The sequence below is a fragment of the Platalea leucorodia genome, assembly GCF_965183815.1.
Source record: "Platalea leucorodia genome assembly, chromosome: 6".
In the NCBI taxonomy this organism is placed as follows: Eukaryota; Metazoa; Chordata; class Aves; order Pelecaniformes; family Threskiornithidae; genus Platalea; species Platalea leucorodia.
The window spans coordinates 2,390,262-2,412,387 of NC_138828.1; the positions used below are offsets into that span (position 1 = coordinate 2,390,262).

Here is a 22,126-nt window from a genome sequence, read left to right on the forward strand (position 1 = left end):
GTTACAGCAAATATTGATGTTAAGCATCCCTCCAGTCTATTTACCCGAATAAAGCAATTTACCAGTTCTTTAATTGAGCGGTGTATGGAATTCATCTTCTCTTCTCTTTGTAGAATACATTGATTAGCTGCTACGTTTTACTCACAATTCATTTATCACCCAAAAAAAGCCTTCTACTTGAACAGAACTGTGACAGGGCGAAGGCCGTCTGATGTAAGCAAGAACAGGTCACTTCTAGGTAAGTGGGCCGGAACCACTAAAGCACTGCTTTAAAATGAACCATCAGTAAGTTATGTTTCAATAAATTTGCGTACTGTAACTGCACTTGCTGGAACCACAAATGGAAGATCAATCCCGTGTCAGCCCTGTACATTTGAGAATCGCTCGTGTTTACGTTCAGCAACACGAATGGATTCTCTAAGTGACGTATTACAAAGGTACCTAAAAAATAAATGCAGTATGAAGTACAGGTACCACAATCATAGACTGTAAAAGACTGTATCAGTGAATGATGGTGGGACTCCACTGTTTTCTACAGGATTGCTGAACAGCTGAATTTAACCTACAGTTCGTAACTCACGTGCTGTACTGGCTGGGAAGAGACACAGCCAAGCTCTCTGGATCAGTAAATGGGACCAGACTTACTTATCTGGGGGACTGTGGCTGCACCCTCTGGAGAGCCAACCTTCCTTGCAGACAGTCTGTGCTCTGGTGAGGTGCTGGGGCCAGCTGCAAGGTCATCAGGTGGAGCAGTTAACAGCAAGTGTACTGGAGATCTTTCCCTGTATCTCTCCTCTTGAGAGGCCTTCTTGGGGGAGGATGTGTAACGAGGAGCTGCTGAGAAGATGGATGCACCTCCTAGGAGATATCCGAGCAAAGAGCAGTGAGCACACACCTGAAGAGAAACCCCCACACCAGCTTGGATGTTATCTCTCTAACAGTTACAGGGTTGGGTTCCCTTCATCGCACTCTTTCATCCTTTCCATTCCTTGTTAGTAGCCAAGGTAGCAGGAGACTACAGCCTCTTTGCAAGGCATGCTTGTTCACATGGTCATGTGAAGAATGGCCAGTAAACCCGCCTCGGAGAAAGCAGGGCCTGCTTTTTTCTGCTGGCTACTCACTTCGTGTTTACTTCCAAAACAGCCTCAAAACAGCTATGGAGTCCCATAGCTGCTAACAACGCAAGACTCCCCATACGTTACTGCTGACTTGGATCTCATTACTTAGGTCTAAGAAGCAGAAAAAGCCATGTTGCTTACACAGGTCTGCCATTTCCCTCCTTTGCAATAACTGATTGATGTGCTTTGAATTCCTGGCCGAAAGAGAGTCATAAGGAAAAGAGACAAGATATGCATGGAAATATGCAATCAACAGATTATGTGACCTATTTTCATATATATGGCACACAGTCTGTGTGTAAAACAAACAAAAGAAGAGGTTGCATGCAACTAGTGAGGGGAAGATTTACTACAATTCTTCTCTTTTTCTTCCCATAATCTCTTTCCTTACTCCTAACAACCCTCCTGGGATGTCCTGAAAATAGTTTGGGGGCAGTTTCTAACAAACTCCCCTGGTTCAACTACTTCTCAAGTCTTCTACATAAAAAACGCTACTTGCAGCTATTTTGGAAGCTAGGAAAAACCCCTGGATGTTGCAGTAGGTTTGCTAGAAGGCTGACAGTAACTACCCAGGAGATTTTCTTTAATACTCAGAAATGTAAGAGGAGGACCCATAGCAGTTACTTCTCAGGACAAACAGAGGAGTTCTAGCCTATCTCTGAAGCACAGTGGCTTGAATACTAATCAAGAACAATTAAATATATTACCATGTGCACGCCATTTTCACAGAAAATTCACAGAATGGATAATGTCTGGGCAAGAAAACAGAAGGCGGCTGAGACTAGTATCTCCAAACCCTGATGCTCAAAGCCATATCCTTATATTTCTCTTTAGGTTACTAAATTCACGTCACCACGTTTTAAAAGGTACTGACCGCCCAGTACTTGGAAGGAAATCAACGGAATTCCTCTCAAAAGCACATCCATATTTAGATACCTGAATAGAGAATTCCAAGAGCCTAAATTTAGGCACCAAAAATTTGACAATATTATCTATGCTAATTACAGAAGACTATCGCTATTCATGAACAACTACCATGGAAGATAGCCATCTTAGGTGTGCTGGTATCGGCCTCCGTGGAGCTGGTTTGCAACAAGATACAAATTTTGCAGTGAGTGCAATACATACTTTGTAGCAGCACCTGCTAAGAGGTATTTGAGTAAATGACCTACGAAAATACACTGTATTTGGACTATATTTTTTGTAATATTCTGTAACGTTCCAGTTTGACACCGATATGGCACATTCATCCTCAAATGTGGCCAGTGAAAACTTACCAAGGGATGTAAAGGGCAGGGTAACGTCTTGGGACTGAAGATCTGCAGTACGTAAGCACGAAGGATCCCTGCAAGCAAAACGAATCCCAAACTTGCATTCTGAAGTATTATGCTAAGTTTTGGTAATGCTAGCCAGCCTCCACCGTGAGAATGTGAAGCTCTCATATGTAATCTCCAGATCTTATACATGTAAATTAAAAACAAACAATGTAAACAAGTTCCCAGAGCTCACTCTTACAGGGATGAAAGTAACATCACAGCTTTGTTTTGTAATTCCCAGGAAGCTTTTAGCATTATGAATAAAACAACACAAGCTCAGGACTGATGCTATATTAAAACAGCCTTAGAAAGTGAATCTCAAATGAGTACTTTAAGAAGCAGGTTACTCAGCTAAGTGAAAGCACTCCTCACCGTCTGAAAGTATCCTTTTCCACAATGCTTTCAATGGCAGAGTCTCTAGCTGCAGTCTCCCTGCATGGAAAAACACACCGCTGTCAAAATCACAGCAAAAGCCATGCCAGTAGGATCGCCATGTTGCACATTTTTAGAAGTTAAGCTAGTTTTTTAAGCAGAGCGCAATGGCAGCCAGATTCTAATAGCGAAGAAAAGGCATCGTAAAATTGTTATACGACTTCACTAAAAAAAGTCTGTTAGAGCTGGAGTGAATTTAGACTACTGAAGTAACAGATATCTTTGGGATATAAAGGACTAGATTCGTTATCAATACCGGGTAGTCATAAAGATGGAAAAGAGACAATGAACTTCTGCTTTCGACAACTAATGCCACTGCAATCTTCCTTCTGGTTACTCACACAACAGTGCTTCTATTTAGCTTCTTCAGACCAGTCTCTGGTTATCAGGTGATTTTTAGCCCATATTTCAACTAATAGCATCAGATGACTACAATAACGTAAAAGTCTTGCCTTTTCCAAGTTTGGACCTATCTGTTCTCAGGCACTGTAAATTCTGAGAGTACAGTGGTATTTGATGAGAGAGTAGAAATGGATGATAGATTCATTTCCAAAAAACAGCTCGACTAATTTTAAGTATGAGCATTGAGAGACACTTGGAAGCGTTCCAGAGAAGTAAAACCTTGCTGAATTTAATGGTGACCTTTTGTAGAAATGCTCCATTTCCACCAGCAGCTCTGCTATTCCATGTGTATGTACACAACCTCCCCCTGCTAAGCATGCTTGAAGCATACACAGTGCTATCTTTCTTTATCATACAAAACCTTCTTCCTCTATGTCAGGCTTTTTGTGACAACCTCACCTTTGGAACAGACAAAAAAAACCCCAAACAAATAAGACTTTATAGCAAATGGCACTTGCCATTTGGCGTCTTCTATTCTTATATGGTAACTCTGGATATTTTTAACTAAGGCACTGGGATTAAAAGAAAAAAAATAAATTGAGCTTCACCTCAGTTTTCATATGAGACAATCAACAAATTCTTAGCTCTGCTGAAGCTACCTAGAAGCATCTTGTTCCAGCTTTCCATATACCCCTTGTGTATCTTTTGGTAAAGGTCCTCTATTTAATTAATAAAGTATCTATTTAAAAGGAAATTTATTAACTTCTGCGGATTTCAGCAATGTCCCGTGGATGTCATTACCACATTTTTCTTTACAGAAAATGCAAAGGTGATGAATGCATTTTGGTAATCCTTCTCACTTGTTTAACACCAATTCTGTGGTACATAGAAACAAAAGCTTTGACGATTAAGGATACACGCCTGGTCAATGGATCTTATACATCACTACGTCATTGAGCTACCTCAGAATTTTGATCTACAAGGAACTTCTACTCTTTACTAGAATATAAGCAATTGTTTTCTTCCCAATTTTTAGATCCATTTTGTACAACTCTCTCTATTTCTCAAAATATTGTCTGTATCGTCCTACTGCATTCGCTCAGTTAACATCCGTACCTGTGTTGTCCGTGACCTTTTCAGAAAGGGGATTTCTCACCTCTTGCAAGGATCTGATCGTAGGCTGAAGACAGCAGCGCATCCTCTACGTGCACCATCTCTGTGTAGAAGGATGTAGAAAGACAACATCAGAACTAGCACTACCAACAGCACCGAGAGAGTCATGTACTTTGACAGACAGCTTTGTATATTGAAGGATGATTAGGTGTAGCATTTTCCCATCCTCACTTCGGCTCTGCAATGGAACACTGTTGCAAGGGAGAAAAATTCTCCTAAAATCCACATGGTCTGAACCGCAAAAGCTTGTAACCATACGTAGAAAGGAACGGTTTTTCCCACTGCCACCACAAACAGAGAACAGAGGCAATAATTACATAGTACAGGCTGGCAAAGGACACTGTTGATCGTCATGCCTCCAAAGGACTCTGTCTGTGATAGGCAAAGTCAAGGCAGAAAGAGGTCGTACATTCACTATTTAAAAAAAAAATCAGACAGACAGACCAACTTCTGTGCATGAATCCTTTTTGCGGTTGTGAAATAGAAGCTTCTATATTTAAGCTGTCAAAAACCTGCATGTTGGTAACAGGCAGATCTTTTGTTCAATAAAAACACCTGGGAAAAGCAGAAAAACCCAGAATACATACGATATTGGGACCAATGGATTTTGTTCCACCAGAACGTATTCTGGGAGAAACATTGTGGTTTAAATGAATTTGATCCTAATCAAAGACCATGAATTGTATTTTCCTTTATGAAGTATCCTTATGTTCTGGATTAGAAACATCAGAATTGGTGCCCTATTGATTTTTCAACTTCATGTAGCGTTGCCATTATCATTTGTTTGGTAAAAAAATAATTGCCTGCTTCAACAATGAGAGAAGGGATATTTAGGTAAGGCAGAAAAAGAAGAAAGGAGTTCTAAATGAAAATAAAAGCAGAAACGCTAAAAAGCAAGCAATAAAGGCAAAGGGTGTAGTCACCTTCTATTTCCCTACCACCTTAAAGCATCTGAGGAACCTGGCAAACAGCAGCAGCTTTGGAAGCTTTCAGATTATCTCAAGCTTACTCGTAAACCCAACTTTCTTGCAAAAAGGCATCCTGTGCTGCTCCCGAAGCACGTGAATGGCCAGATCCTAGTTTCAGAAGGCAATACAAATTCACAGCACGCAACAGAAATAACAGTATATTACTCGTACACTGTATTCCTCATGGTTGCTAAAGGTGATTTTTCCCCACCATTGCCGTCATTCTTGCCAAGATCCACGGAGGGAACGTCATTGTCTGAGCTTGTTAATTCTTGAAGAATCCTCTTTAGATCTTGCAATGGTTCTTCCTTCAAAATACCTGGCTTGGAAGCCATCTGAAATAAAATCATTCAGTTACAAAGTATTTATAAAGGCGCTCTCTTCTTCAGTTCTCACCTATACTCACCCTAAGTCACATGTTTCTCCTCCTCTACTCGTCTTAGCAGTTAGAAACAGGGCTGATTTTTTGTAATTTTAGTTAAGAAGCGTTGGAGGCTAGATCATGGTAACTTGAAGGCTGTCAAAATACTCTCTGAATAGGACTGCACTGTTACTTGGAAAGTTATCTGACAGAAATGTGTAAAGCAACTAAATACGATTGAGGGAGAACACGGCGAACACCTGCATTTTGAATAACTGTTGTAAAAGGGTTACGACTACTGTTTCACAGTCAAAAACGTTAAAATAAGCCTTTAATTATGAAAGCTTCCCCCCCCAGCCAATACAACCATTACCTTTTTCAGTGCTCAGAACCAATAATCTGTGCTTATGTGACAACTCTGTTTTCTCCTTTTTAACCTGTGATTCCAGCTATTACTGTGCAGTACACAAACACAGCTCTGAAGACGGAAATACTAGTATATCGGGGTGTTTTCTTGGCACTCATTTCTATAACAGCTGAGTTGTCTGCAAATATAAACCACTTTATTGTCACAGCCATGCTCCGAGATGAAGTGCAATATTATTCTCATTTTACTGATCAGGACTTGAGGCAAAGGCCTGGTTCAAAGAATCCCTTCTTGCTGTGAAGAACTGGATTTTTCAGAGTACTCAGCACTTTGCATGTTCAAAGCACAGCTCCCACTGACTTAGGCTTCGTCTGTGGATGGAACTGGCTAGAAACATTTTGCTAACGTGTTTCCATTGGAAAAAAATGTCTTTTCCAATGGGAACACACTAGTTTCAGCAGAGCTTACATGGAGAATAAATCCTCAGCCTCATAATGGGTCAATGTGATACTGAGTCAAACCAAATCCTTCTTTTCCACACTCTGGCTGAGAAACCAGGCTATCGACCGGGTAGGGTCTCTGTCTCAAGTGCTGGAGCTGCCTCATTTTGTACAATAACTAATCACGCAGGAACCGAGAAGGTTCAAGTAGACCTTGAATGAAGTTCTCCTACAACCTGTTAGGTCCTCACCATGGTACATTAAAAATCGGTCCTTTTTCCTTCTTTATCCTCAGAAGTATAAATTAACGCAAAAAAAAGAGAATGGGAGTGCCTGATGTATTTCACAGAATTAACCATCCTTTGTTCCTTGATGTAAATGTTTGTCACCACATCAGAAAGTAAACCAGAAAATATTAGTGAGAAATAACTGCACTAACTTGTAGTCTCCTACAGATTTTGACGTAAAAATTTATGAAAAGACCTCTACCAATTTCTGTGGGAGATACATCAGGTCTCTTTTGGAGAATTACACAAAATCTATACTGAAAATACCGAAAGATCTTTTTTTTTTGCATGCGAGATTTGAATTGATGTTTTCTGTAATAAAAACTTAGAACGACACTAGCATCTAATTTAGATCTAACTGTAGATGTACAAAAACAAAAGGAAGGAAGGACAATGATGCGTCTTTTAGGATAGAATTGGTCAAAATCAGTGAAGGCCAGCTTGGAGAACAACTTAAGTATTAAAAGCTACTACAGGTCAATCAGATGATGAAATTTATCAGGAACTACGTACAAGTCCATTTTCACTGCCAAATATAAGTGATTTACAGCAAGTAAAGTACTAGCAAAAAAAAAAAAAGTGAAAAATCAAACTGCTTACAGATCAGTACCTTCAATTTTAATAGTTTATAAATGTTATTGGTGATAGAGGTAAGATAAACTCCTATTACCATCTACAGAGTTTTTTATTGTCCGGTTGGTTTTTACGCATCTTTTGCAAACTGAAAAAAAGAAAATCTGAAAGGCCATAATGTACGAGAAGCTACAGAAAACGATTTCATCTTTGGTATTAAGAATTCACTCTTGGACACTCCTACCAGATGCTCTCCCATTTAGAAATTCCATGTTATTTTTATTCTTTGGAACATCCCCGTCTCCCGTGCCGTTTCCCATTTTGAGGCAGGTACTCACACGAGGGGCACAGCTGGCCAAGCTCAGGGAAGGTGGCACGACAACAGAGTGAAAGTGGGAAAGAGGCACTACGTGCCGCGGCTTGCCTGAAGCAGAAGCTGACGAGTAGCCTGGACCCTGCAGCTCCTGCAGAAAAACATCAGCCGAGCAGAATAAGCAAGTGTAGCTAAGCAGAACAGACAGGCATAGACAGCATGCCCTCTGTAATAGGGCATCTCTTTTAGTCAAATCTTTTATAATACGCAGCACTCAATTCTCAAAACACTTCCTAGTATTTATTAGGTGTGCTCAGACATAACCCTTTTAGTGACTGATCTGGGTGCAAGAGGGGCAGTTTAGTTTAGTCTCAGAATTTGAACATATGCTCTGGAACCATTCAAGTGGAGGACATCTCAGGGCCACCACAGAATTAAACCGTCCCACAGCTCTTGTACCTTTTTTCCCCCACTTGAGTGAGAATTTCTTTCGTTGGAATATGAGATTCCCCACCTTTGCCGTTGTTCATGCAAAGTACTTTTTGTATCGCTTCTGTAGATTTGTATTTTGAATATTACATTTCATTTCTCACTCAAAACTAGCAACTGGGGTGGGTACTAAAATTAAAGATGATTTCTTGAGACAAAACTACTATTCCAATATTCATTTATAGCAGTAGTTTCATTGCAGCCTTAATAGTCTATGGTTATAAATAAGACAAACAATATTCTCTATTGAACTCATCAGGAAAAACAGAAATTGGACTAAAACTACGGGGGAATAAAAATTCTGGGCTCTTTAATAAAGATACCGGCTTTACGTTACTGCGTGATTTTCCCTATACCCTGTGTTTCATGAACGCTATATAGCTGCACAGATGTCAATTACATCTTCCTTTTTCTGTCCCAGATGCCTCGCGACCCCATTTCTTTTCCCCTTGCTAAAATCTCTTTTTGCTTCTTACAAATGATTTTTTTTTTTTGTTCTGCTTAACTGATTAGCATAATCAAATTAAATTCAGAGCCCTTGTTTCCAGCCTGTATGTAGCTTTAAGGTTGCTGGTTTTATTTCAGGCCTCAAGAAGGACGTGGGTGCCCAAAAGCTTGTCAGTAATTTCTACACTACCAAAAGGCACCGCTACAGACCTTGTCTCTCTAATTCAATTTTCACAATAATGCCATGAATATTTCTAGCTTTTATTTGCCTAGGGCTGCAATAAAATGCTGAAGTGTCACTGAAACCAAAGCTTACAAGCTGAAGCGTGTGGTCCAATATTCCTGTAGCTGTTGAATTTTTTTGTTGCCCTTACTGTAAATAGGACTTAAAAGTAACTGAAATTATGGACATGACTTGTGCAGCAATGAGGTATTCCATGTAAAAAAGGGTTTCAGAACAGAAACTTTTTGGAGTGTTTGCAATAAATAGGGTTAAAGCTAAAGTTAGGACACAAAGTAAATGCATCTAACTTTATAGCTGTGCTTCTCAGTAACGTACGTACTTTTACATCTAAAGTATGCTGCAGTCTGAAACGCATAGCTTCTTGTTCCTGACACTGGATTATGCACTGACATTCTGCAAATTGCATGGATGCCTGTAAGAGAGGATAGATAGAAGAGGCATAAATTAATTTTGCTAACTTTCTGTGGATTACACTCTTCCGTGTTTTCTTTCCAATAAAGAAACAGCAAGGTACACGTACAGATGCTGTACTTATTTACTACTATCAGTATAGAAATACTGCAAGATGACCAGATGCCTTTCTCGATAGGCTTACAAAAGCAGCTGCCTGATTATCTGATCCTCATAGGCATAATATGCACACCATAACATCACAGAAAGGAGCTAATCCTGTCAGGGACAGTCCTGGACCTACTGAACACCTCTGGGATTAGAAAATTCAACTGTGCTAATGAGGCAAAACTATAGTGAAGGTTTTAAAACGGATGGCTGATAACTTTTCTGACTTGTCTTTGTTATTATATACTCTTTCTTCTTTAAAAGGTTTACTCTGAAAAGGTGTGAGAAAATCTAATAACGTAGCTGTTTTTCATTAAGTACTTATCAGGACACCAAGAAGAAGAGAGGAAGCTCTAAGCCAAAGCACAAAAAGAGAGAGGGATCTTTATGAACCAGACTGCTTTTATCACTCTAGCAGAGTTCCCTCTTCAGTTTTAAAATAAAACCTGGCTCTCTTTCTGTGCTTCCTTGTGACTGCCCCTGAGGCACGGGCAGGCTCCCTGAGGCACTGCGGATGCTACAAGCAGCAGCCTTTTGAACGTTTATCTCGAATCATTAATGATGAGCAAGATGGCCAATTACACTTTTTGATGTTTATACAACGGATGCTCTGCAGTGATATACACTAGCATCCTGTGAGACGACACAGTACAACCTTTACCGTTGTAAAGTTTAATAGTTAGTTTAACTAACTAGTTAAATAGTTAGTTTAACTAACTGTTATTTAGTGTGCCATATGTGCTTGTTTTCAGTGAGCACCGGCCTCCACCGTGTCCCAGCTTCTCTGTCAGTTGGCTATTACCGTGCACAACGATACGTATTACAAAGAAAGTTAAGTTTCCAATGTCAAGCATCCAATGCCACGCTTGGGAGGAGTTATCACAAGTACGTTTATTATTTTTTTTTAAAGTAATAAAGCAATTTGAGGAATACAGGAAATTTACATCCTGAAAAGCTAGGATTCTGAGCAGCTGAAAAGGACTGTTCCTTCTCGAAGAGCAGCAGCTCTGGGATTTATGTGCTAGTCAGACCAAAATGTAGAACTTAGCCTTAAGAGTTAGGTATGTCAGCAACAGAAACCTCAACTAAAAAGGGCAAATGAAACAACACAATGTTCTTAACTTCCCTCACCCTGAGGGCCCCACAGCTGGCTAACTAAGGTCCCAGAAAGGGCTGAGCACGGATAAGCGTGGTGAGTCCGTGTGTGCCCACGCTCGGTTCTGGTGGGGCCCCTGTTAAATTGAATAATAGTCTCTCCCGCCAGGGAAAGCAGCTGTGCCAAGAGCCAGTGCAAGGTCTGGACGGTCAAGCTACTGCCTGGAAGGTCAATCTGCTTTAAATTCCCTGCAGCTGTATGAATTCTCTTAATGAAAGTAGAAGCCTTTTACCGTTATAAAAACAGAACACAGTCCCCGTTATAGACATCTCTTCAGGTAAGCACCTTCCAGTACATGTGAACAGGACATATTAAATACAACCTAGGTAAGAGGCCAGACATTCTCTCTTCCCAAGTGACTGTAATGGAAAGCACCTAGAAGTCTCACTGAACTGAAAGCTACCTAAAATTACCTTATCAAGGGCTGTCTCCATCTTGGATATTTTTTCTTTCAGACACTTGTCTTGTGATCTCAGGATCTCCAGTTCCCCAGCAATCTTGGTATTTTCTGCTGTAATATAGCTCAATTCTTGGCTTAGTTTACTATTTTCTTCTCTGAGGTAATGCTTCTCCTGAATTTAAGACAAGGACAACAAAGTATGAGTCAAGAATTCGTAGCTACCTACATTATACATACTTGTTTTCTGCAACTTTTTTTCTCTTTGAAAGATCTGAATTAACCCTTTCAGAAGCTTAGCTATTGCATCTTGCAGAAAGATGATGTTTTTCAAGAAGATAGGTCTTATAAAGAAAAGTACAATTGGACTGCTCCTGATGAAATAACGTCTTAGATTTTAGATCCATTCTGAAACTGGAATTTTAGACTTCAGAATCCACAGGATCCAAAGCCAGTAAAGAAGGAGGACAGGTTATAGCAAACAGATATAAATGATCATTCAGTAAATTCCAGCTATTGGTAACTGCATGATTTCTGTGTCACAGAAAATGCTGGAAAGACCTCAATATGCAAGACAGACCTTGACGTACAGAGTTTACAACCAGAACTGCAAAGAACCGCCTCAGAAACCAAAGAGGGGAAAGCACTGTGGGCCAAATTCAGGAGGATACAAAATGCATTGGCTGACATTTTTAAGAAGAACTGATATGCAAGAGCTTGATTCTCATTTAAACTAGCACTGTTGTGTCACAGAGAACAAATATAAATTAAAACCTCTCTCTATACAGAAGGCTAATTTATGTGGTGGAGACATTCCCTGACATATGCTAGCAGGACTTCAGGGAAGGTGCCCGTAACATCAAGTAAAATTCTCTTTGGCCCTTCTTGGGCCAATTGTGCTTTTGGCCATGGATTTCTTCAAAGAAATATTTCTCTACAGTTAAATACTTTTACATGGAGTTCTTGTGACCTTAGCTGCATTTCTCATTGCCTCTTCCAAGAATTTAATCTTGCTCTGTAATGCATCTATCTGTCCTCTCTTGGCTGTGATCTGCTTCTGCATTCCCACTGCAACTTTCATAGCTGTAAAAGAAAAGGTTAATTCTCAATGAACAACATTGATTACGCATTCTGAGCTCCGACAAAAGACTCTGGAAGTCAGTTATCAACAATATGTTAGAGAAAGTTGAACCAGGATCCTACAGTCACTTATGTGTGCAAACCACCCGTTAGAATCAGCTGGAGCTTCGTCCAAGGTAGTGACACCAGACCCGTCACACACACAAGACACGAAGACAGCATTCCCTGGAAATCTGCGTAAAGATCACCTCAGAAAACTCAACTCATGGTTTAAGTTTTACAGTATGTAGTAAATGGTAAAATAAAAATACATTGTCCTCTACGATATTGTTTATTTATTTCACAAAATATCTGGAATATTATTACAACATCTAATGAGGGATCAATACTTAAAAAATCCTCTTGTTAAAAAGACAAACGTGTGTGATTTTTGGGAAGTTCAATCCATAATTACCATGGCCATCAGATCCCTCCATAGTCTTTAGAGCAGTCCTGGTCTGTTCCAGTTCAGCTTGGGCAGATTTCAACTGCATTTTCAGTCTCTTTGCAGTATCTTCCGTCTCCTCGATTTTATCCTGGTAATCCCTCTTCAAATCTTCAAATCCCTCTGGTGAGAGTAAGTAAAGATTGAAATTACAGTGACAAAAATTATCATTCTTCTAGACTAAGATTACCGATCTGTTGCCTACTCTATTTAAAGGCGTGTTAGATATGCAGATAGCTAAGGCATAAAGCAAGTAACATCCACAGCTAACAAATGCGCAACTAGTAGTTCCTTGCCCTGCATGTCAGCAAAAGCTTCTGTTTCATCAGAAACAAATGTGTTCTTTGGTTGCTCGCCAAAGCACCGGTTCAAGAAAGTGATATAAATCCACATCTCTGAGTTCCTGCTACTAGAACCAACCACACGTTGTGGAAGTCACAGGTATTAGCAAGGCAGCATTTTGCTCTGGTCATTCTTCTCTCCAGCCACACTTCTAACCAGACTCAGGTCTGAACTGATCTAATTTGTCAAGCATTCCCCCGCAACTCCACTCTGTTTCTTATCTCTCTCTTCAACTCCTCCTATGTCACCCGTACCACTCCAAGCCAGCCAGCTGTGTGCTCAGACTCTACCAACAGCTTGGTCCTAATTCCTCTGTAGTCATTCACTCTGATAAGCCCTTTTTACACCTCGTTCACCCTGACAGTACTATACAAACGTATGGCAGACCTGCCATGTAAAAGCACAGTATCTGTTTAATTCTTACAAAACGAATTTCGAAGTATAGCTGAGTTGTGAAGAAACAAATGTTACCAATGGGTGTTTTATGAGAGTACAGGGGTGTGTAGAGAGCAAAGCACGGCAACAGTATCATCTGTCTGGCTGCAGTGCAGATTTAACAAAGGATCTCCCTGAATTTTGGTGGTTGCCTTGGGTCCAGCCCCTATTTTTTTTTCTTTTTTTTAAATATTACCTTAATCAGCTTCCCCACACATTACCTGTGAAAAGAGCGGAGTTACAACATAAATGTTTAAACAACATTGTAGCAAAACTGCAACAAAACAGAAACAAAGTTCCACTGCAATCTGACCACAGATGGTTAAGGATCCACTAGCACTCTGAAGTAACACTTGGGAAAAAGGGGTCCAGTTTCTATTCTGTAATTTACTAGATCCGCTTCTTTGGTCTCCAGAGTCAGGCGGTTTAAGTATTTTTGCTCAAAGTAGTAAGAGACTGCCATAAGGATTGCATTCCCACCATTCTGTGCCGGAATCCCAAACCATGACTTAGCTCTCTGAAGCAATCTGACCATCCCGTGCTGGCAGGGAACCTTTTGCTGTACCAGCAGCCATATTTGGATTCAGCAAGCAAGCTACTCTTCTATTTTTAACATCAGCCCAATTTAGCAGCTATCGGAGCTGAGCTAAGTCGAGGCTGCCTACCTGCAAGGCCAGCTAGCTCACTCCGACCGGCCTGGAGTTCATTCATTAGCTGGTCTTTCTCCAGTTTCATATCATTAAGTGCATGGAGCCTCTCACTGCATGTGTTTACCAGTTTAACCTTTTCCAGTTCCAGCTCACTCAGTCTGGCCTCCATTTCATGTATTCTGGCTTCTTTCTCATCCTTTGCAATCTACTTAGAGAAAAAACAAGAGTAATTATGTGCAATATACATAATTATATAAAACAACCACAAAGATGTGCAGACATGATCATTACTTTAAATCTCAGTTGTCAGAGAACACTTTGGGGCAAGAGAGAAAAACAGCGTCAAATAGACAAATTGCTTTTGTGAAAATTGCTAATGCAGGCAAAAAGGGTACAAGAGAACCCGATGGGATGGCTTCACAGCATGTTTAACCTTACCAGGTGTATATGAAAACTGTTTCCATCCTCTTGCAGCACTACCTCCATATTCACTCCTAATGCTCACCTGTTTTCTCACAGAATTGCATGAAATGCCCCATCTGGAGTGATTTTTTTCTGAAGATGCTGACCTGCATGAGACTACCGTATCCTCCAATTCTTGTCTAAGAAATAACCAGTTATAAACAGCGTCCTCAGTTTGGAATTCTGAGTGCTTTGCTGTCTGTTATTTCTCAGTAACACTTTGTATTTCTGGTTCTGCTACTGGTGTGGACAACCGGATCACTGAGGATAGCACGCTATATTCTAGCTTTCACAAACCTTTTGGCAACTGCTTTGCACCACTGAATTATTAATTTTCGGTGGTAATGTGATAATATTATTCTTCTCTGCCCACTAACTCTTCTAGTGCTGTTAGGATTCAAGGTGCTTTAAAACCACGCTATCGGCACACTAAGGTACAGATTTAAAAAACAGAAAACATTTACTGTCTTCCAAAGACATAGATACAGTATCATTTGCACACCTTAAGTTCTTCTACTTTAAGCTTCCAGTCATTTATTTCTTTTATAAGCTGAGATTTCTCAACTTCCATTGCTCCTGCAGTTCGACTGTGCTGGCCCACAATCTGGGTCACGTTATCAATTTGTTTTTGGAAGATCTCAATAATCCTTTCCTTCTCCAACAGCTGCAGTTTCAGCGTTTCGCGCTCCGACTGCGCATTGTGTAAACTGTCCTCTTCGTTCTTTAGATGCTGAAGTTCCTGCATCCTACTGCCAAGTTGTGAATGTAGCTTCTTGATTTCCTTATTGGGAACCTCCAGGGCTCGCTCTTTCTCCTGCAGACGGGCTGTCAGATTTGACACTGTTTTCTCAGCAGTCTCCAAACTGATCTGCTTGGCTGTAAGATCTTCTTTAACTTTACGGAGTGTTTCCTTGGTTGACTCCAGCTGGACAGCCAAAGAGGAGATTCTTCCAACGCTTTCATTTTTTTCCTTAATTGCAGCCATCTGAATAATAGCAATATAAAGGATCGATCAACAGAAATGCTTACTTCTACTTTTAGAATTTCCTGTCACATTTCTGGTTTTCTACAGTTCATCTTAAATATTTTAGTTTTACACAAAAATTAGGTCAGCATGGTCTGGTCTACAATGACTGCGTGATTCTTCCAGTTTTCCTTCCTCTTTCCTAATTTTAATAAATGAAGTACTGCTTAGAATATTGGTTTTTTAATCATAGAAAATGAAAAATGTTAAACTAATGTAAAAAAAAAAAACCAAACCAAACACCAACCAGCAATGTTAGTATAAAATTTAGAGTAGTTGGGTCTAGAGAACTTTAAGTGTTAAAACTCAACTGACTGCACTGTAAATTGGAAAAAAAGTGTATGTGCATGAATAATTTATTACCGATTTTATTCCTGCAGGCAGCAATGTGCACCACTTAAAGCACAAAGTACTATGACTCAGCAACTGCTAATAGCACAAAATAGAAACAGAAGAAAAGAATGAACTTCCTGGTGTGAGAATTTTGAAGAAAAAACAATGGATTGAGAAAACGTAGAACGGTGTGCGAGGTAGCACAAGCCTGTGGTTGGTAGGAAATAAAGGAATTAACTTGATCTTTACTCATAATGCAAAGTGGGTTACCTAATTACAGCTCATTTTTGAAGGGCTTAAGCCTTGAAGAAAGAGGAATGTACTACGAGTACACTATCAGCAGAACATTCATTTTCGCCTAAAGCTTGTATGTCAAAAATCAAAATTGAAAATAACGCTTCTACTTCCTCATCGATAAAGAGAAACAAAGGCTGCACAGGTCAGACTAATAGAAAAAAAAAAAAGTGAATTCTGACTGCCACGCATCTGCATCTTTGGAAGCAAAATTCCGGCACGCGAGCTCGAGAGGCCTCCCAACCGCGGTAACCAGAGTTACACCATTTCTATCTGAAGTACAGCCCCCGGCCGGAGCACTTTCTGTCCTGAACACTATCACACTGCAGTTGCTCACCAACCTGGAGCTCCGTTTGTCTGTGACATGCAGTCCTCATTTCCTTCACCGTGTTTTCCATGCGCTGCAGTTGCATGTTTTTGTTGTCTAGTTCTCTCCTCAGATGGTCAATGGTGATGCTGTTGTCTGTGTTCCGATCCCAAAATCGCTTGTTCTGCTCCTTTTCTAGACTTAGTTCTATCTCTTTTTTATGAAGTTCAGTCTACAAGAAATTAAAGTCATCTCCCTCCTTGAATCACATTTACGATTTTTTTGTTCTTTCTCTTAACATTAGCAACATTCAGTTACACGGTTACATATCTGATTAGGGACTACTGCCTGGACTTCCACTTAGCAGAACACAGGAATATTGGCTAAGCTAGTCTGACACCTCCTACACGTTTTGTTCCAACGAAGCAGTAACTTTTAACTTTTTACATGGCTGCTATAATTATTTTGAAGCATGTAACACCTCAGTGCTGAAGCCTTTCGTGTCATTTATATCTATCCCAAACCCAGTATAAGCTACAAAATGAAAAAAGATTATATCGTGTCAACATCAAACGAAGAACAACGAAGCACTACATTACATGCCAAGGAAGGCTGCTCTTGATAAATACTCATCTTCACCACTAATAAGAATGGTTCGTTGCTTGTTTCATTTCATTTCTTTCCCACCTCAGACATAATCCTAACAGCACATAATTGACATTACAAATGATAATTTAAAAAGTAAACAATATTAAAAAACCTGACATACACATTTCAGACCTACTAATTTAAAAAATACTAATTTAAAATGTGGCCAAGCTGAATTATCAACAGGCAGTTCTGCTAATCATAACATGCTATTGTTACCTATCTGCATATTGTTAAAGCTCAAGTAGAGAGCTACGCAGGAAGCTCAAAGAATGGCAGAATGAAAACATGAGCTTAAGACCCAGAAACAAAAAGAAACCTAAAATTACTTTCCTAACCTTCAATTATGTAATGATTATTCTGACTCCAGTCTTCTCTATAGCTAGGTACAATCTGTAGGAAAAGATTTACACTAACATATTCTTGAATAGGAGAACACTACATGGAACAAAATAATATCAACATCTCCTTCCGAAGCACCGTGACACCAACTGGGCAAACAGACCTAATGAAACCACACCAACTAATATCCCAAAATTTAGTCATTAAGGAATAATCTTATGGAAGAAGAAAATCAAGGCTAATTATAGTACATGAAGCCAGTTGTGATGAAACCAACCCTATGTGGCAAAATTTTTTTATACTCTATGTTCAATTTGTGAGTATTCTCAATCAGTTACAAAGGAATGTTTAGTGCTGTTAGGAAAATCCCGGATATGTCGTGCAAAATATGTGTTAAGGGACCAAGGTTCCTTAACAGAGGGATCTAAACTGTGAGGTTAAACTGAAGGTGGCTTGTCGTCTTTAATATGATTTGCATAGGATTCAAGGATTTTGAATTTATGACAAAGTTAATTCTTAATTCTTAATGTCCTGCATGGCTAATGGCAAAGACCTTTGGGAAACTTTCTTCACAGCTAAATCAAATTTCTGATAAAAAATAACTTAATTATAAGGGGGCTGCTGCACTTTGGAAACAAGCAACGTGCAAATCTGAACACCAGCAGTAAGGAGAGGCTTTTAGAAAGCAAGATTTTTTTTTCAATACTATCACTTGTTTTTACCAACAACCGATGAATCTGGTCATTCGTATTTCCACATTCTTGGTCGCCTTGATCCTGTTCTGTCTGAGCTTCTGCTATCTCAGAATGAGCTAGGTGCGACTGCTTCTCAAGATCTTTGACCTGGAATAAAGACAAATATTCATTAAGAATTATCTTAATGTATTCTATTTTAAATAGTACACTGGATTTCTTCCAGTTTTCTTCTGGGTTCTACTCAAAAGAAGACCAAATGTCATCTTTTGGCTCAGGAGAGTTATTGCCTAGGCGCATTCAGAATTGTGTTGTCTTCTTTTAGTGATTAAGCTCAATTTCATTGCAGAGTTAATTGAGGTTCCCGAGAACGAATTGGCTTCCACCCTGATCCACAGCTCTTCAAAAGTTCCTTACCTACACTGTAAACATTGAACGGAATGGGAGAAGAGTCACTTTAGAAAAGAAGTTCCAGCTCCTTGCTTGATTTGCAGTACTACTAGTTAGAAAAGCCAATATAATGCACGTATAAGTAAAACGCAATTTATATGGAATCATTTAATGAGAAAATACACAAGATCGCCTACAGTACTCTTCTAATAAACACTTCAGGATCTGCAATCTCTGTTTTGGTCAATACGAAAATCTGGGCATTTCCTTACTGCTTCCTTAAAAACGCTTCTTCTGCTTGCGAAAAAAGCAATCATCTCGTCCCTTCCTCTTCTGCCCCTCACCCTCTCCTTCACGCATCCGATTATAACGATGACAGAATTCTTTTCAATTAGTAATGGACCATTTATGCAGGGCTAGTCCCAAAACCTCACAGCCTTCACCAAATGGGGGCTGGGAACATCAGGATGATACGAGAGGATGTTGTTAAGGAAAGTTCTGAAGATCATCTTATAAAGTTGTTCTTCCTCAAAATCGGATAACATCAGTAATCTTTTCTTCCTAGAGCTCCAATGCCTAAGCAGCAGCAGGACATTACCAGGGCCTTTTCTTCCTGTAATTCCCCAACGTCCTTTCTGAAAGGGGTTCCTCTCATCTTGTGGTGCCCTCCGTCAGGAGCAATCTCAGCAAATCCCAGATTACTTCCCCCGAAACCCTTCTTACACAACTACTCCCCATTTCCACAGAAAATCTAAACCTGAAGTACGCCCTCTGCAGAGCTCAATGACCGCGTACGACATCATCAACACGGCTTTCACAGATGGTGACAGAAGGAGTGTCCTCACACAGGCCCTTTCCTGTACAATTAAAGTTAATTTAGGGGGGAATTTGGTCCCAAGCATATATTCAGCCATATTCACTTTGCATTTAATGATACAGTGAAGTTCTTCAGGCGCACCTAGGCCTAACCGCAGGTTTCACGTAGCTAAGGCAGGGAGGTGTATTCCTTTACTATGAATACATTAAGAAATCTACAGGCAAACATGTTTTGCTCCAAGTGGTAATCACTTTCTCTGAAAGGATGCAACTTCTGGCAGCGTATGAGATGATGGACCAGTCTACACCACTTTTTAATGAAGATATTAACATAAGCATATCCAAACACAACACTTACATATTTACATTTATATCCACTAAGTTAAGTACCAGATTTTCTGACTGCTGAAACTATCTGGTATCAACAACTTAGACTGGCTTTAGTTTTCACCTACTCCCTTGAAAATTTTTGTTGCTAATTTGTTTTCCTACCAGAGAAGCTGCAGAGAAATGCTTGTCGTAAAAGACAGACATAGAGTTTTAAGAGCTTTATTTAGATTCTCTCTCACGCCTTCCGAGGAATGACTCCACGTAACAGCCTGAGATCAAATGATCTCCACCTATCGACTTGTCTCTCACTAAAGTCTACCTTCGCACTTCAGTGTATTACACTTCCTATTCAAAAGCAATTTTTATTGGACCAAGTAGTATATTCTTTTATAGATACACAAACCCAACATTTTCTGGAGTTGGCAGACTGCGAAAAATAGCCTTAAATTGATTCCCAGTTTCAAATTTTACATCTGTTATGAGGTAAACATTATGAAAGGGAACATGGCTAAGGAATATAAACTCCAGTTATAGCTATAGACGTGATATGACCTTACGCTGTGCACTGCATGATTTAAAGCAGAAGAAATCAGGTAAATAGACCCAACATAAAAAGCATACCGTATGTTGTACTCTTCCTTGGGGGTGAAATACAGTAATGGAGATTAATTTACAGATTCTCCATAGTTCGGTTATGCTGCTGTAAAAAGTCACTTTTGGAACTGACTAGTGTGAGTTTTGATACATGTGAATCAATGGAATTGATAAAAATGGGAACCTACAGAAATGATAAAACACAAAGTCCGTCCTGCTCTGCTTTATAGTGCAAGTACACATACTCCATGGCTCCCCAGGCTTGACCTGCACATCCCTGCCATTCCATTCTCAGACCTTTTTGGATCAGAGACGATCAGCTCTGCCAAACTTCACGGCACTCCTGTGACCTGAACTTTCCCTTTCCAATAGTATGTAGGAGGAGGACGCCTAAATCCTCATGACTTGTAATCTAAGCTGGATTTGGATCCGTCAAGCATTTCTGCATGGGTCAGCTCCACTAATTTTTAAAGGGAGGGCAGAGCAACAGTTTTCACGTCATTTTCTAAGGAAAACATGAATTATCTTTCATCAAAAATAAGAAAGCATTTAAAGATACTCAAATTGTTTATAAAACTGGAATCCAAAGCAGTGAAATAAGCGAAAGACACAGCAGACGTGATACAGAAAAGGGATACAAAACGCTGCAGTTAGCGACACGGCAGAGATTCTGTGGCGGGACTGTAAGCAGCTCTCTCCATTTGTCTGCAGTAATTCCCTGCTGTGCTACCTGGAAATCAAATTGGTCTTTGGGGAGAAGCGTGGTTAAAAAAAGTTGGTCAAGACTTATGTTTTCTAATGGGATTAAGAGATGGTCTGAATACACAGGTGCTGGCCAGCCTGTCTTTTTTGCCTGTATTGTATGCTGCTGCTAAGAAGCCTTTGGATTTCAATGAATGGTAAAGATTCTTAACTCACAGCGGGGCATCTCTGCGCACCCAAATGCTTCTCAAGCGCTGCTGTAATCTCTATGTTCTCCCATCCTTGCACTTACCAAGACAAAGCTACCAAATAACTTTTCCGGGCAATACAACTTAAATAAGCAGCTATTTTTAGTGCCTGTTTTTTCCTGATATATTCTCTAGCGGTAGAGTGGAACAGTGTTCTTGTCCTACATGTGCTAGTCATGTTTGTAGTGCAGAATCATTTTATGTATCTCCAGGAGGCATCATTTATGGTATGCTCCCAAGACATTTGGCAAAACTATTCCGAGTTCAGTAAGTTTTGCAAAGCTATTTTGTGTTAGAGAAAGATAACTTGTTCTTAAAAATAATACAACCAGAGTTAAGGATAATGTAATTTATCTTATTGTCCACATAGTTTTTCTGAAGCAAGCCCTTATCAAAAGACTTCGCTTATGTATCCGGAACATTTCATATATCCACAAATCCAGTTTCACTGGCACTAACGCTAACACACAAATGCATACACACCTTGTCTTCATACATCCTCTTAGCTTCTCGTAATTCAGAACGCAGCTGAGAAACTGTAGATTCCAGGTGACTAACTTGATGTGCGTGCACTGAATTTTGGTCTCTTGTTTGTTCTCTAAGAAAAGTTTTAGGTGGAGAAATTACAAACTCTAAGAACCATGAAAGCACGAAACATTTGTGGTCGTTTTCACTGCAATCGGTATGACCGCTGAAACTTACTGCTTTGAAGTATGATTATCATTCACAGTGGGATCACATAAAAACTACACCTTACTGGTTAGATTTGCTCTCCGATATCCATCTCACATAAAATCACATACACTGAATTCTTGATGCTTCTTATTCCTGATGGTAACTCATTTATTCTCAAGCAAGTTCTAAGAAAGCTACATCTGCTTTCAAATGCACCCCAACTACTCTACAAGCAGAACTGAGAAGCATTTTGCTGTCAGCTATTCAGTCTCAACTATGCAAGTCAGATATTAATGC

The 22,126-nt window shown here is 39.8% G+C and overlaps 1 protein-coding gene across 1 annotated transcript in view; it reads right to left on the reverse strand.

The window, feature by feature from the left end:
* CCDC158 (coiled-coil domain containing 158) overlaps window positions 1-22,126 on the reverse strand; it is a gene marked incomplete at both ends in the record, with an annotated part of 31,338 nt that overhangs the window by 3,210 nt on the left and 6,002 nt on the right. Inside the window, 13 exon segments of the mRNA XM_082315030.1 lie at window positions 646-858; window positions 4,365-4,424; window positions 5,561-5,684; window positions 7,716-7,841; window positions 9,190-9,282; window positions 10,998-11,156; window positions 11,952-12,064; window positions 12,516-12,668; window positions 13,988-14,177; window positions 14,937-15,419; window positions 16,427-16,624; window positions 18,105-18,224; window positions 21,638-21,752. Coding sequence (XP_082171156.1) covers window positions 646-858; window positions 4,365-4,424; window positions 5,561-5,684; window positions 7,716-7,841; window positions 9,190-9,282; window positions 10,998-11,156; window positions 11,952-12,064; window positions 12,516-12,668; window positions 13,988-14,177; window positions 14,937-15,419; window positions 16,427-16,624; window positions 18,105-18,224; window positions 21,638-21,752 — 2,147 coding nt within the window.